Here is an 18058-nt window from a genome sequence, read left to right on the forward strand (position 1 = left end):
ATTATTTGTGTTTTCTTTATTCTTGTCGATGTATTGCTCAGTCTTGACAGTAAGTTTGCTAGGCTACAAATGTTACAACAATATTGCCGGGTCAAATCTATTTCCTTCTCCCTCTGTTACCCATGTACGTCTCTGTCGCCACCTACCCGCTACCAAAATGGTCATAGTTTCGAATGTGATTAATATTAATAATGTGGCGATTTTTTTTCAAATTCACTTAAGTAATAATAGGCAATTTATCTTTAGATCAGGATAAAATATATAACCATAGATTAAAAAAATATTGTAAACAATATAATGTCCCATAATCATACACAAGCCAGCACAATAAACTTAAGCCAGGTACCTACCCACAGCATGCAGAAGATGCCTGTGGAGGCCAGGCGTGGTGATGAGCAGAGCGGTGGCACGCCACAGGGCCCTTCGATGGGCGGCCTCGCCCCCCCCACGCCGGCACGCGGCCCACACGTCGCCAGCTACACGCTCCGCTACGCGGCCCCGCTCCCCCTCAGGAGTGTCGTCTATCATGCCTGCCACCTGGAATACAATGCAACTTATTATTAATTAAATTAACTAACTAACCATATTCCTTTTCTCCACAGGGGTAGGTAGATATAATAGTCCATCACACATCACTTTTCTTGGTACACACGCCTTGTTTCGTCACACACGGTATTACCACATATGCCTCAGGGATCTCATTTCTAAAGCATTCAGTACAAGTGGGAAACTGGTGAATCTGCATCACATAAAAAACCCAAAATAAACTTCTTTCTTTTTCAATCTGAGCATTTCGATTTTTTTTCTTCCAGCAATTTTTTTCAACGAGACACATGAAACATTGCACATTGGACACCGTGTATAACATGACACATTGCACGAGTTTTCGGACACCGTGTATGACATGACATATTGTACGGTTTCCAGACACCGTGTGTGACATGACACATTGCACGAGTTTCCGGACACCGTGTATAACATGACACAATGCACGAGTTTCGGAATACCTAGTATAACATGACACATTGCACGAGTTTCCGGACACCGTGTATAACATGACACAATGCACGAGTTTCGGAATACCGTGTATAACATGACACATTGCACGAGTTTACGGACACCGTGTATAACATGACACACTGCACGAGTTCACGGACACCGTGTATAACATGACACAATGCGAGAGTTTCGGAATATCGTGTATAACATGACACATTGCACGAGTTTCCGGACACCGTGTATAACATGACACATTGCACGAGTTTCCGGACACCATGTACAACATGACACATTGCACGAGTTTCCGGACACCCTGTATAACATGACACAATGCACGAGTTTCGGAATACGGTGTATAACACACTGCACGAGTTTCCGGACACCGTAAATAACATGACACAATGCACGAGTTTCGGAATACTGTCTATAACATGACACATTGCACGAGTTTACGAACACCGTGTATAACATGACTCATTGCACGAGTTTCCGGACACCGTGTATAACATGACACAATGCACGAGTTTCTGGACACCGTGTATAAAATGACACATTGCACAAGTTTTCGGACACCGTGTATGACATGACATATTGTACGAGTTTCCAGACACTGTGTGTGACATGACACATTGCACGAGTTTCCGGACACCGTGTATAACATGACACATGCACGAGTTTCTGGACACCGTGTATAACATGACACATGCACGAGTTTCTGGGCACCGTGTATAACATGACACATTGCACGAGTTTTCGGACACCGTGTATGACATGACATATTGCACGAGTTTCCGGACACCGTATATAACATGACACAATGCACGAGTTTATGGACACCGTGTATAACATGACATGTTGCACGAGTTTCTGGACACCGTGTATAACATGACACATTGCACGAGTTTTCGGACACCGTGTATGACATGACATATTGTACGAGTTTCCAGACACCGTGTGTGACATGACACATTGCACGAGTTTCTGGACACCGTGTATAACATGACACATTGCACGAGTTTTCGGACACCGTGTATGACATGACATATTGTACGAGTTTCCAGACACCGTGTGTGACATGACACATTGCACGAGTTTCCGGACACCGTGTATAACATGACACATTGCACGAGTTTCCGGACACCGTGTTTAACATGACACAATGCACGAGTTTCGGAATACCGTGTATAACATGACACACTGCACGAGTTTACGGACACCGTGTATAACATGACACACTGCACGAGTTTCCGGACACCGTGTATAACATGACACAATGCACGAGTTTCGGAATACCTAGTATAACAAGACACATTGCACGAGTTTCCGGACACCGTGTATAACATGACACAATGCACGAGTTTCGGAATACCGTGTATAACATGACACACTGCACGAGTTTCCGGACACCGTGTATAACATGACACAAAGCACGAGTTTCGGAATACAGTGTATAACATGACACATTGCACGAGTTTTCGGACACCGTGTATGACATGACATATTGTACGAGTTTCCAGACACCGCGTGTGACATGACACATTGCACGAGTTTCCGGACACCGTGTATAACATGACACATTGCACGAGTTTCCGGACACCGTGTATAACATGACACATTAAATATAAACAAGACGGTAACTCACCTCTCCGGCATATCGACTCCTAACACTCAGAATGCTGACGAACCTAGAGCTGTCACTCTTGACACAGCGTGGCCGCTTGTCCAGGGCCGTCACCGACAGGGGGGCGCTCAGCTGGTTGAGCCCTGCGGCCTGAAGGAGGGAATCCGTAGCTAGGGCCAGCCCTGCGTGGTGCCACAGGGTTGAGTTCGGTACCTGATTTTAGAGAAGAAACTGTAGATTTTATAAGATTTTAATGAAATGCTTTTTCAATGGTGCTTGGAAAAATTATTTTTAACCAATTTACTATAAATATCTATGGATTGGAATCCTTGACCAAGATGCATGTGATTGACATTTGAATGATCCCCGTTATTAGCTGGTTCTCGACCCATTTCAACATTTGTTCAAATATAGCTCACCATCAAGTACGAGATCACGATTGTTGTGCTTTCTTAAATTTCCATGACTTTTGAATCATCGTGAATTAAACCAATAAAATCATTAATTTTCACACTCACCGTCTTCGTTCAACATTGGTGTGGTAAAGACGACCTAGAGCCCGGTTAAGACCATTTTAATCAAATAAACGCCTTGGTAATAAGTCAAGTTTTTCACTGTTCTGACTTATACTTATATTTACTTAACATTTACACCACGTTTTTTAGTAAGGCTGTCAGTGGTTATTCGGACCAATTTTATATTGATGGAGGGTGATTTTATATGTGAGGATTTACCCCTTTCGACTGTTCACAGTAAAAATGCGTTAACTATCTTTAAAATTTGGTTAGGTTAGGTTTCTAATATTACTGTTTGTTTTCAGTATAAATGTTTAAAGTGACAAGAAAAATCATAGATAAAAACTACAAACCAGAGAGGTTCTTTTTATTGTCTATGGCTTACCTTGTTGAGATACTCCTGAAGGTGAGAACGGGTCGATTGTGGTGCCCACTTCATGGCTTCCTGCACGATGCCCTGACAACGGTCGGCAAAATCTTTCACAATGCTCTAAAAGAAGAAAAAAGGTTCATCAAATTCTGCAGAAAAATTTGAAGTAAAAAAATATATTGTACTGGCTGAAATCCCCGGCATTGCCTGGTCTCTACACAGAGTATATTGTACTGGCTGAAATCCCCGGCATTGCCTGGTCTCTACACAGAGTATATTGTACTAGCTGAAATCCCCGGCATTGCCTGGTCTCTACACAGAGTATATTGTACTAGCTGAAATCCCCGGCATTGCCTGGTCTCTACACAGAGTATATTGTACTAGCTGAAATCCCCGGCATTGCCTGGTCTCTACACAGAGTATATTGTACTAGCTGAAATCCCCGGCATTGCCTGGTCTCTACACAGAGTATATTGTACTAGCTGAAATCCCCGGCATTGCCTGGTCTCTACACAGAGTATATTGTACTAGCTGAAAGCCCCGGCATTGCCAGGCCTTTACAGAGAATATATTGTACTGGCTGAAATCCCCAGCATTGCCTGGTCTCTACACAGAGTATATTGTACTAGCTGAAAGCCCCGGCATTGCCAGGCCTTTACAGAGAATATATTGTACTGGCTGAAATCCCCGGCATTGCCTCGTCTCTACACAGAGTATATTGTACTACCTGAAAGCCCCGGCATTGCCAGGCCTTTACAGAGAATATATTGTACTGGCTGAAATCCCCAGCATTGCCCGGCCTTTACACAAAATATATTGTACTAGCTGAAATCCCCGGCATTGCCTGGTCTCTACACAGAGTATATTGTACTAGCTGAAATCCCCGGCATTGCCTGGTCTCTACACAGAGTATATTGTACTAGCTGAAATCCCCGGCATTGCCTGGTCTCTACACAGAGTATATTGTACTAGCTGAAAGCCCCGGCATTGCCAGGCCTTTACAGAGAATATATTGTACTGGCTGAAATCCCCAGCATTGCCCGGCCTTTACACAAAATATATTGTACTAGCTGAAATCCCCGGCATTGCCTGGTCTCTACACAGAATATATTGTACTAGCTGAAAGCCCCGGCATTGCCAGGCCTTTACAGAGAATATATTGTACTGGCTGAAATCCCCGGCATTGCCTGGTCTCTTCACAGAATATATTGTACTGGCTGAAATCCCCGGCATTGCCTGGTCTCTACACAGAATATATTGTACTAGCTGAAATACCCAGCATTGCCTGGTCTCTACACAGAATATATTGTACTAGCTGAAATCCCCAGCATTGCCTGGTCTCTACACAGAATATATTGCACTAGCTGAAATCCCCGACATTGCCCGGCCTTTACACAGAGTTTTTTAGCATCACATTTTTCATTTGAGAGTGATTAATATTGTCTTCAATGATACATAGTTATGTAAGACGATGACTTGAGAAGACAAGCTAAATAAAGTGGTTGGTTATATTGGTAGTTGCATATTACCAACCTCTCTAGCATCCAAGGTATCCTGAAGCTGCAGGGTGAGGTCTGTGGAGGGAACCCTCAGCATGGGCGTCTCCTGGTTTGCGTCCAACTGCAGACTGAATGATAGTACTTGGAGGATGTCCAGCATCGCCCAGAGAACCTATAAAGGAAAGGCAAATGTTAAAATGTCAGCAAATAAAAATAATCAGTAATAAAATGACTAGCTGGCTTGTTTATTACAGTGCTGTTGCATTTCATAAACATGATTAACTGAAATTAACTAAGTTTCTTACCAGGGTTAAAAATAATTATAAATAGTAATTCGAATGTTAGAATGTTGGTCAGCACGTCTAGGAACTAAGTATAATAATAATATGTATGCTAAATGTTGGACATCATGAACAGGAACTAAGTACAATAATAAAATAAATCGACAACCGAAAGGCAAAGGGGCGTAAGTGAAAATTTTGTAAAAAAGTGAGATAAATATATAGTTTTGATCAGAAAATTCTAATCAAAACTGTATGATTAACTCATTTTTTTACTAAATTGTCGCTTACAACCTTTTGCCTTTTCGGCGTCGATATTTTGAATGTTATCACTATTTTAATTAAATGCAATATTAAAATAAATAAAAATAAAATAAAATAAATAAATATCATGTCCAGGAATTTTGTACCGGAGAATGTTTGTTAAATGTTAGACATCATGTCCAGGTACTAAGTACCATAATAATATTTATGTTGAATGTTGAACATTATGACCAGGTACTATGTACCATAATATAAATTGTATGTTGAATGTTGAAAATCAACCCAGGCACTACATTAATTTGAATGTTGAACATCATGTCTACGAACTTAGCATCAGAGGACCTATGTTGAATATTGGACACCACGCTCAGGAACTTAGTACCCAAGTATTTTGAATTTTAGACATAGTAATAGGCATGTTGAATGTTGAACATCGTGTCCAGGAACTTCGTACCAGAGTATGTGTGTATTCTAAATGAATGCTCACCCTGCAGTTCCACAGGAGATGGGGGAACCTGTCCACCAGGCCCGCCAGGTACTTGTCGGCCACCCGGCGGATCTGCTTGTGGATGTGATTGAAGCTCACCAGCAGAAGCTGCGCATGCGACTCCAGCTCTCGCTCGCGAGCCTCGTCCTTGGGCTTGTTGGACATCATGTCCAGGAACTTAGTACCAGAGTATGTGTGTATGCTAAATGAATGCTCACCCTGCAGTTCCACAGGAGATGGGGGAACCTGTCCACCAGGCCCGCCAGGTACTTGTCGGCCACCCGGCGGATCTGCTTGTGGATGTGATTGAAGCTCACCAGCAGAAGCTGCGCATGCGACTCCAGCTCTCGCTCGCGAGCCTCGTCCTTGGGCTTGTTGGACATCATGTCCAGGAACTTAGTACCAGAGTATGTGTGTATGCTAAATGAATGCTCACCCTGCAGTTCCACAGGAGATGGGGGAACCTGTACACCAGGCCCGCCAGGTACTTGTCGGCCACCCGGCGGATCTGCTTGTGGATGTGATTGAAGCTCACCAGCAGAAGCTGCGCATGCGACTCCAGCTCTCGCTCGCGAGCCTCGTCCTTGGGCTTGTTGGACATCATGTCCAGGAACTTAGTACCAGAGTATGTGTGTATGCTAAATGAATGCTCACCCTGCAGTTCCACAGGAGATGGGGGAACCTGTCCACCAGGCCCGCCAGGTACTTGTCGGCCACCCGGCGGATCTGCTTGTGGATGTGATTGAAGCTCACCAGCAGAAGCTGCGCATGCGACTCCAGCTCTCGCTCGCGAGCCTCGTCCTTGGGCTTGTTGGACATCATGTCCAGGAACTTAGTACCAGAGTATGTGTGTATGCTAAATGAATGCTCACCCTGCAGTTCCACAGGAGATGGGGGAACCTGTCCACCAGGCCCGCCAGGTACTTGTCGGCCACCCGGCGGATCTGCTTGTGGATGTGATTGAAGCTCACCAGCAGAAGCTGCGCATGCGACTCCAGCTCTCGCTCGCGAGCCTCGTCCTTGGGCTTGTTGGACATCACGTCCAGGAACTTTTGGAACACCCTGTCTCCGACACTGGAAATAAACAAAGATACCTTCATAATAATGCAGGAAACTTCATTGATGGAGGACTGAACGCGGTAGTCGCTAATAAAACGAGATGAAGTTAGCAGTCTGCAGTGGAGTGCTAATACAAACCTTGATGTATGGCAGTGAGGCATCAAACTGCAGACGAAAGAAGAAAGTATACTGAGAAGAATAATTTTTCATCTTTCCAACGTCGTACAAATCACATTTCTACGCATTATAGAAAACAGATAAAAATACTTTTATAATGTATAGACTATCTAGTCAGATCTGTCCTTCAAAGCCTCTAATGGAATATGATGTTCGTGACTAGTAATGTGTGGACGCCCTGGTCAGATCTGTCCTTCAAATGGAATATGATGTTTATGGTTAATATGTAATGTCCTTCCAAGGCTTGAAGGGATGTGTTGAGTGTTCTTGGAACCGAGGAAGGGATGACTTGGGCAAGTGATCCAATACTTGAATCAGGTCATGTCAAGAGTCGATTAATAAAATGTTTTGATTAAATGCTGAGGATTCAACCAGTGACGCGTGCATGGGAACCCGACGGTTTGGAACCCTCTGCCAACACTCAGTCATGTTGAATTAAAGGTTGCTGTGATAGCTCAGTTTAGAGCCGTCACCCAGTTAATGTCAGAATATATATATATTTTTTTTTTTTTTTTTTTTTTTTTTTTTTTTCTTTATTCATGAAATATTAATGTGTACAGTTTTTACATGCTTTTCGACTACCACACTAGACACACGCCCGTATTATGGTAGTCGAAATTTATATACATAGGTTTATATAATTATATAAATGTAATATTTGATAACTTGTTAATCTAAGTATTTTTTTTTACATGCAATGTATGTGTATAATAGGTGACACTTTTACTGGTTCCCAGTTCAGTAGATTGCTCAAGTGTACATCAACCGTATTTTAAACTGTTGATATTAATGAGATAAAATGAACACAATCAGCAAATAAATAGGTTACTTTACTTGTTAAAATAATGAAAATAAAGTAGAAATTATGAAAATGAACTTGTTGAAATAATGAAAATAAAGATTAATTAATTAATTATTAAACTTTTTTCTTTACAGAATTGAATGAAAAAACAAAAATGACTAATAAAGAAAATGAGCTTAATTTAATGATGGCAGGCATTCCTTGAAAAAGTTCCTTCCCTTTATAAATAACCAATTTTGAACACTTATGACATACAAATTGTGAGTTTTTGATTTTCTGATATCAATACTCAGCGAGTTGAATATTTTGGGAGCAATATAAGAAAACTGCCGCTGGGCGAAAGCTGTTTTCGTTTGGGGAATTTTACAATTTAGGTGTGACGAGTAACGGGTGTTAATTTTTTGTTGTGTTTTATTCACCAAGTCATTTTTCCGTATGTATATGAGAATGGTCTTAACATATAATTGTCGAATATCTAATATTCTGAGTTTTCTAAAAAGTGGTTCTGATGGGTTTGTTGGCTTACATTTGAATATTATCCTTAGTAACAGTTTTTGAATTAAAACCATGGGATGAAGAATCGTTTTTGCACAACCTCCCCATCCCACTATACCATATGTAGTAATTGATTGAAAAAGTGCAAAGTATACACATCTTAGTGTTTGTAGGTTAAGGATAGATCTGAGAGAGTAGAAAATGTAGCATAATTTGCGGAGCCTTTTTGTTGTAGAATTTATATGGGCCTCCCATCGCAGTTGATTGTCTATAATGACCCCCAAGTACTTAATTTCGTTTGATATTATAAGGTTATCGCATGAACAATTTTTGTAAGGTGATGTAGCCATGTTGAATTTCTGTGAACATGAATGTATGGTAAGTTTATGATAGTTTTGAGGGAGATTAGGTTTGCGTATGGAAAAAAGTAAGTATTTAGTTTTCTCAATATTTAGAGTGAGGAGGTTGGAATCTAACCAGTGTTTTATTTCATTTATACCATGATTTGCTTTTTCAAATGTTGAATTCAAATTTTCATCTGCAAATATTATAACCGTATCATCGGCAAAAGATATTATAGTGCCACCAGTATCCAAATTGCATAACGAGTTAATGTATATTAGAAACAGAAGTGGGCCCAACACACTGCCTTGGGGCACGCCATATGTGATTGGCAAACTTGTACTTCTATACTCTTTAGCGGAGTTAATAATAGTTGACTGGGACCTATTTGTTAGATAGCTCTCAAACCATTTAAAAGGAACACCTTTTATTCCTATCTGTGAGAGTTTTTTCAAAAGTATGTGGTGAGATACAGTGTCAAAGGCTTTAGCCAGATCCAAGAATACAGCGAGGGGCTTGCGACTTTTATCGAGGTTATCAGAAATTAATTTAGTAAAAGCTGCAATTGCAAATGATGCACTAAGACCTTTGCGGAAGCCGTATTGGTTTTTTGACAGGATTTTATTTTCTTCGAGAAACTTGTAGAGCCTTTGTTTTACTGTTTTTTCGATTATTTCAGAGATTGGACTCAGTAGAGATATTGGTCTATAGTTATTGACGATTGATCTGTCCCCTGATTTAAAGATAGGAATAATTGTTGAATGTTTTAGAGTGTTTGGGAAAAGGCCAGTTCGAAAACTTAGATTTGTGATGTATACAAGGGGCTTAGCAATGATTGGTTTAAGGTGTTTAATTAGTTTAGTGGATATATTGTCAACTCCCGTGGAGTGTGTATTTTTGAGTGAATTGATGATTTCAGTGATTTCTTGTTCTGTTGTTAGTGTGAGATTGAAAGGGTCATAGCTCAGATTATCGAGAAAGATAGTATTTGCAAGATTATTTTCAGACTTGCTATTTCTTTTTAAAATATTATTTGCTAGATCCGATCCGATTGTAGAGAAGAATTGGTTGAAGTGATTTGCGATTGTTTCTGAATTTTCGGTTGCATTTAGTGTTTTATTTGTGATGGTTATTTTATTTATGGGTGTGGTAATTTTGTCGGTGTAGCATATTTCTTTGACAATGTTCCAGATTTTTTTATTATCATTCGCAGCTTCCTCTATCTGTTTCCTATAATAATCTTCTCTGGCCGTACAGGTTATTTTTTTACAGGCATTTCTGTATCTTTTATAAAATAAGAGAGATTCGTAATCAGTGGGGTTATTTTTACAATATTTATGAAGTTTATCACGTTTGCGGATACAGTGTAAAATACCAGTAGTTATCCAAGGTTTTAGTTTAATTGTACGACTACTTTGATTGTTGTGTGTGTGGGATGTGGCATTTTTCAGATGCTTATGTAGGATGTTGATGAGAGATTCACACGCTAAGTTTGGATCGCTAATTTTGTAGAAATTTGACCAGTTTTCATTGGAAACCAGTTTGAAGAGAGTGTCATAAGAAATTTTCTTTAGTTGTATAGTGGATGCTGGTAATTTTTGAATTTTATGAGAAATGGAGGTGATAGTAGCGTAGTGATCTGTCACAGTGCACTGATATATGAGAGATTTGATATTTAGCTTACATTTGACAAAGACGTGGTCTATGCAACTGGCGGATAACTCTGAGACACGAGTAGGGGCTGTAATAGCTGGGATAAATCCTTGAAGAGTTAATAAATTTATGTAGTCGTTTGCTTGGGGATGCATTGTATTTATAATATTAATATTTAGGTCACCAATAATTAGAACATTTTCATGATCTCTAATACATGCCAGAAACTGATTAAGCGAGTTTAAAAATGGTGTTATATTGGAAGTGCTCGGTGATCGGTATATAGTTAGAACAGTAACGCTATTTTCTATTTCAAGTTTAAGACAATTTGAGTGAGTTATTGTGATTTCCTTTATAGAGTATTGTATATGATTTTTTATGTATATAATAACGCCATCATTTTGTAATTGGTTATTCTGAGTACTGTATTGATTATAGTTTTTTATGTTTTTAGGAATATAGTTATCTCTGATCCAGCATTCGCTCAGAATAATCAAGTCAAAGTCTGAGTCAAGTTCTGTAAGTAGTATCATTAGTTCATTGAAATTTTTGTTCATGCTTCTGATATTCATGGAAAATATTTTTAGGTTGGATTTATTTAGGGTTTTTTGAACTTCTACAGAACTACTTGTTTCGATACATGGAATCTGCGACAAATTGTCTAAAATATTATTTATATTATCTTCCATTTTTTAAATTGGTGTAGGGTGTTGGTAGCTAAACTTTGGATGAAGACTAGAAGCTGAACAAAACTTGGCGAGCAATTTAGAAAACAAGTTGTATGTAGAGTTTTTACTGTTGGCAATGTTAGAAAATAATGTTAATGTTTCAAAGCAATAGAAATAGGAATAGTATCTTTTAACGGATTCTTGATTCTGACACTAGTACAATATATGTGATACCTCAAAACAAGTACAATAAAAAAATAATAATACGATACAATAAAAGTTTTACACATGATAATTTTAGAACTATAATTGTGATGAATTTGGTGAGAGTAGTGCCAGTGTCTCCGCATTAGAAACACGAATTGCAGGTGTTCCGATATCTCTACGTACGTAGATCTGCCCTGATTTGATCCACGAATACTTAAAAAAATTTTCCTTTGTAGCTTTGCGGGCCAGGTACCACAAGTGGTTAGCACGAAATGTCAGGTGTTCCGCAACGTAGACTGGTGAGCTTGGTCCGGCAATCCCTAAGTTCAGAGTGTTGAGCTTCTCCTCGAGACTGGATGCTTGTTTGTGGAAGGCTTTTATATCCGATAGTAATTGTTCTCGATCGCGATTCGAGGTCAGTTTAAAAACAATAGGTCCATTTTTGTGTTTTTGTGTCCTGTAGGACGCTTCAATGTTTGAAGTATTTACTTTTGATTGAATGGTTTGGCATATATTGTGGAATATATTTTTCAAACTTTCTCCCTTTATTTCGGGTATTCCCCTCACCTCTATATTTTTGGCTCTTGCCGACCTTTCGACATTTTCAAGCTGGCCTTCTAGTAGGTCAATTCGGGATTCTAAAGAGGAATTTTGTTTTGTTAACACCATATTTTTATCTTCTAACTCCCGCACGCGGAGGAGAATATCTTCATACTGTTTGCTCATGAAGGTTATTGTATCCAGTATTTTATTATTTTGTAAGATGATTGCATTTTGACTTTTCAGGATTTCGCTGTTCTCCGATCCAATGGGTTTATCACAACTGATATCGTAAACCGGTGACTGCGCCTGGGAAGAAGTGCCAACCGCTACGGTTGCGCACTTCTTGCATTTAATTTGAGTGCGCCGTTCCATTGTCAGTCGTCGATAAGCGGTTTCTGTGATTCCACCGCAGAGAAGATGGTATGCTCCTTTACATACTAGGCATACAAATGTAGTTCCCGTCGATTCGGGACATGCTAAGCAGTTAGGCATAGTTAGAAGATTTTAAATATTTTTAATTTATTCAATTTTCGATGGATTCTCTGGGCCTTGAACGCGCCCCGCAACTTAACAGTCGTGCGTTAGAGATTAAATAAAATAAAAATAAAATATAAAATTTTTAGTTGGTTTGGTTGGGGCTCGAACGTACGCCGTTGATATAACTTTCAGCGTGACCGATTTATCCACTGAACCACTTCCGAGTTATGAGTAGGCGAGATAATAGATCTTCATATATTGTAATTCAGCTTGAGAAATGACAGTGCTGTTTTTGCTAAATCCTTCAATTTCAATATTTGATAGTTTTACTTTTATATTAATAGAATTGGATTTAAAACTTTTTAAAAAAAGAAAAAACTGTGTGATTTAACACTTAGCAAAAAACAAAATTGAGCACTTTTGATGTAGTTTGAACGTAATCTTGAAAACAATTAATTTTGACAGTTCCGTATTATTTAAATTCGTACACTTTTAATGGAATGCAATGCAGAATTTAACGTATTAATCACGTAGATTGTGGATTTTTAAAGTCTTTATCGTTTGATCACTTAAATATATAGGTTTGATTACTTTTTACTGCAATTTTTATAAATTTAACAGAGCTCAGCAGTTGTTGACAATAGCGTGCACTAGTAGTTTTGACTCATATTATCTTTATAGCAATTTAAAAGAAATAATAAGTTACCTGCAAACACATTGCCACATTCCCAACTTATCCTTCTGCAGGGCAGAATCACTCAGATACTCCAGTATGGGCTGGAGACTTGGTTCTGGAGAGTTTGAAACTCTATAAACAAGATACAATAATTAACAACTCATTATTATGTAGTGTAAGTATACTTTTGGTCATCTCATATTATTTAGATAAGTTTGCACTTCACCTTGAAAGTGGTTCACCAAGTTACTTGAAATAGAATTTTGTACCAATTTACACATTTTGTTAGCTGACAAGCTAATTGAAGTAGCATTTTGTACTAGCTGACAAGCTAATTGAAGTAGCATTTTGTACTAATGACTAACTAATTTGTACTAACTTGAAATAGCATTTTCTGCCAATTGACAGACTATTTAAAGCAGCAATTTGTACTAGCTAACAAGTTACTTGAAGCAGTATTTTTTACTAGCTGACAAGCTACTAAAGCCGCATTTTGTACTAGCTGACAAGCTACTTGAAATAGCATTTTCTACCAATTGACAGACTATTTAAAGCAACAATTTGTACAAGCTGACAAGTTACTTGAAGCAGCATTTTATACTAGCTGACAAGCTAATTGAAGTAGCATTTTGTACTAGCTGACAAGCTAATTGAAGTAGCATTTTATACTAGCTGACAAGCTAATTGAAGTAGCATTTTGTACTAGCTGACAAGCTAATTGAAGTAGCATTTTGTACTAGCTGACAAGCTAATTGAAGTAGCATTTTCTACCAATTGACAAACTATTTAAAGCAGCAATTTGTACTAGCTGACAAGTTACTTGAAGCAGTATTTTGTACTAGCTGACAAGCTACTTGAAGTAGCATTTTCTACCAATTGACAAACTATTGAAAGCAGCAATTTGTACTAGCTGACAAGTTACTTGAAGCAGCATTTTTTACTAGCTGACAAGCTAATTGAAGTAGCATTTTGTACTAGCTGACAAGCTAATTGAAGTAGCATTTTGTACTAGCTGACAAGCTAATTGAAGTAGCATTTTGTACTAGCTGACAAGCTAATTGAAGTAGCATTTTGTACTAGCTGACAAGCTAATTGAAGTAGCATTTTGTACTAGCTGACAAGCTAATTGAAGTAGCATTTTGTACTAGCTGACAAGCTAATTGAAGTAGCATTTTGTACTAGCTGACAAGCTAATTGAAGTAGCATTTTGTACTAGCTGACAAGCTAATTGAAGTAGCATTTTGTACTAGCTGACAAACTATTTAAAGCAGCAATTTGTACTAGCTGACAAGTTACTTGAAGCAGCATTTTGTACTAGCTGACAAGCTACTTGAAGTAGCATTTTCTACCAATTGACAAACTATTTAAAGCAGCAATTTGTACTAGCTGACAAGTTACTTGAAGCAGCATTTTGTACTAGCTGACAAGCTAATTGAAGTAGCATTTTGTACTAGCTGACAAGCTAATTGAAGTAGCATTTTGTACTAGCTGACAAGCTAATTGAAGTAGCATTTTTTACTAGCTGACAAGCTAATTGAAGTAGCATTTTATACTAGCTGACAAGCTAATTGAAGTAGCATTTTGTACTAGCTGACAAGCTAATTGAAGTAGCATTTTGTACTAGCTGACAAACTATTTAAAGCAGCAATTTGTACTAGCTGACAAGTTACTTGAAGCAGCATTTTGTACTAGCTGACAAGCTACTTGAAGTAGCATTTTCTACCAATTGACAAACTATTTAAAGCAGCAATTTGTACTAGCTGACAAGTTACTTGAAGCAGCATTTTTTACTAGCTGACAAGCTACTTGAAATAGCATTTTCTGCCAATTGACAGACTATTTAAAGCAGCAATTTGTACTAGCTAACAAGTTACTTGAAGCAGTATTTTTTACTAGCTGACAAGCTACTAAAGCCGCATTTTGTACTAGCTGACAAGCTACTTGAAATAGCGTTTTCTACCAATTGACAGACTATTTAAAGCAGCAATTTGTACTAGCTAACAAGTTACTTGAAGCAGTATTTTGTACTAGCTGACAAGCTACTTGAAGTAGCATTTTCTACCAATTGACAAACTATTTAAAGCAGCAATTTGTACTAGCTGACAAGTTACTTGAAGCAGCATTTTTTACTAGCTGACAAGCTACTAAAGCCGCATTTTGTACTAGCTGACAAGCTACTTGAAATAGCATTTTCTGCCAATTGACAGACTATTTAAAGCAGCAATTTGTACTAGCTAACAAGTTACTTGAAGTAGTATTTTTTACTAGCTGACAAGCTACTAAAGCCGCATTTTGTACTAGCTGACAAGCTACTTGAAATAGCATTTTCTACCAATTGACAGACTATTTAAAGCAGCAATTTGTACTAGCTAACAAGTTACTTGAAGCAGTATTTTGTACTAGCTGACAAGCTACTTGAAGTAGCATTTTCTACCAATTGACAAACTATTTAAAGCAGCAATTTGTACTAGCTGACAAGTTACTTGAAGCAGCATTTTGTACTAGCTGACAAGCTAATTGAAGCAGCATTTTGTACTAGCTGACAAGCTAATTGAAGTAGCATTTTGTACTAGCTGACAAGCTACTTGCAGTAGCATTTTCAATCAATTGACAAGCTACTAAAGCAACACTTTGTACTAGCTTGACAAGTTGCTTGAAGTAGTATTTCCTACTAATTTAAAAGCTATCGAAGCAGCACTAGCTGAAAAAGTACTTGAAGTAGCACTTTGTACCAATTGATAGGCTACTTGAAGTAGGAACATCTGACAACTCACTTCAATTGCGTAGCTTAGAAGAATAATTAGAAGTTTTATGAACAAAACTCAATTTCATTAGCAGGGGAATAAATCGCTTAAATTCTAACCTCAAAGTCTCCAGCCAATAGACGCTCAACAAGTATGTGCACTGTGCAAAGCTCAGCTTGCTTAGGTAGGCCACAACGTCTGGAGGGTGTTCCAGTAGGTTGAGGATCTGTGTCTTCAGCTCCTGCAGTTCGGGGGGCGACACCGAGTCGTTGCGCACCGCCGACGTGTACTGAAGCTCGCGCATCTCCGAACGCGACGGGGTCTGCGACACGAGGTACGGGGACTTGACGGCGATTTCTTTCACGCCCGCGTACCATTCTGCTGGCCATAGACCTGGAATATTAGAGGTTAGGTTAGTGCCTCAGATAACAGAGCATATAACATAACCTAACAATTTATTACTTTACAGGAGCATGCAACACTTGGGAGTTGTATTTTTTAAATGTACATATCAAAGAACCCAAGTAGATGATAAATCCAAATTACAAAAACTATGTGGAAGAAATGCAAACTTTTAGCAATTTAGTAAAAAATTAAAAACATTTGTAATAAATAGCGTTTTTCCATTTTTCTAATGTCCAAAATCTGTCAAATTAGGAAGTCAAACATAACCTCATATTTTAAACTATTATAATTTGTTCTAATTTCGGTGTTGCCATAGTTATGAAATCTTATGTTCCATTTTATAATTTTTTTACACTTTCTTGACAAGCTGTAACTGTGTATATTTTTTAAATGTAAAATACAATACCATATTTGAATTTTGACAATAACAATTGAAATCTAGGCAATGTATAAAATATCTATTTACAACTAAAGACAAAAATCACGTCTAAAGAGAGAAATTGTGCACTGGAGGTTACTATTTACAGTTTGGTCACATCCAAAGGGAAATTTGGAATTTCAAACTTTTTGGTGTAAAATTAACAAATATAATGGAAGAACTTTTTGTTTCTGAAAACTAAAAGAATAGCCTATGGACCATCACCCCTAGAGAACTCCTTCCTAAAGGCCCCTAGAAGAAAAATGTTAATAACAGTCGAACCATACACATATGTAATTTGTAATATGATTGGGATAAATTAAGGGGTTATTTATTAATCATTATCATTCTTAAGTTAGTAGTAAATACAATATTAAGGATTACATAAATATGGTTGTAATTATTGACTATTACGCTACGAACTAGTAATGGGCATAATCGAAACAATATTGAAAAAGAAACATTTCATAAAGTTTTGAAATAATCTTTTAATTTTGAACTGGTAATTCTGTCCTAGTCTAAATAACATTTAACATTTTTCATAGAACAAATGAAAAACTAAACATAGAACTTTCAGCCGGTTAGTAGCCGTGTGGACAAATGTGTCGGGTTCCCGCCCATGTGTCACAGGTCCAATCCTCTGCCTAGCTAAGTCCTTCATCATTGCACAAACAACATTTTCTAGCTTATGGAGGAATTCAAATAATTCTTTGCATACATTTCCATGAATTTATTCTAATAAACTGCAAATTTGAAAAGCTAAAATATGTTTAAAAATGTAATCCTTTGGCCTCTGGCACATTCCGTCAGAAGGTCAGTCAAGGTGTTTTTGAAAGGTGATGAAATACTTTTTTTGTTGTTTGTTTTTGGGGTGTTATGCCGTGTTGCGCTAACTCCTTCTTTAGCCGAGAATTCTTTTTTTTCTTTTTTTTCTTCAAGCTCGATGAAAATGTAAATTATAATTAAAACTTAAATTATATAATGCAATTAATAAGATTTTCAGTATTAATAATATAATGGCATCAAAAATGCATAGTTTTTAAATAATTATTAATATTTATATAGGCCAGACAGAGCGGACGATTTCCAAAAGGATAGCAGAACATTTTCGTGCTTGTAAACTTGGCCACCCTAATAAATCGGCAATCGCCGAACACTTAATTGAAACCGGCCATTACTTTGGATTTGCTCCCGAGGTCCTGGGAAGACCCAAAACTTATAGATCACGCCTGATTATGGAGGCAATTGAAATCTACAAAAATCCATTTAATATCAATAGAGACGACGGAGCTAAGCTCAACAGCTCTTGGTATCCGGTAATTGACGGCTACACCAAAGCTAAACGCAAATAACATG

At 38.1% G+C, this 18058-nt stretch overlaps 1 protein-coding gene across 1 annotated transcript in view; it reads right to left on the bottom strand.

Annotated features, from left to right (window-relative positions):
* Pi4KIIIalpha (phosphatidylinositol 4-kinase III alpha) overlaps positions 1-18058 on the bottom strand; it is a 118585-nt gene that overhangs the window by 43130 nt on the left and 57397 nt on the right. The window contains exons 13-19 of the mRNA XM_089645313.1: positions 15999-16272; positions 13166-13267; positions 6909-7110; positions 5039-5176; positions 3521-3625; positions 2642-2833; positions 351-537 (exon numbers count right to left, since the gene is read on the bottom strand). Of these exons, the coding sequence (XP_089501439.1) occupies positions 351-537; positions 2642-2833; positions 3521-3625; positions 5039-5176; positions 6909-7110; positions 13166-13267; positions 15999-16272 (1200 nt within the window). The remainder of the gene's footprint in view (positions 1-350; positions 538-2641; positions 2834-3520; positions 3626-5038; positions 5177-6908; positions 7111-13165; positions 13268-15998; positions 16273-18058) is intronic.

The sequence above is a fragment of the Hesperophylax consimilis genome, chromosome 22 (assembly GCF_061612785.1).
Source record: "Hesperophylax consimilis isolate HC1 chromosome 22, BYU_Hcon_1.0, whole genome shotgun sequence".
In the NCBI taxonomy this organism is placed as follows: Eukaryota; Metazoa; Arthropoda; class Insecta; order Trichoptera; family Limnephilidae; genus Hesperophylax; species Hesperophylax consimilis.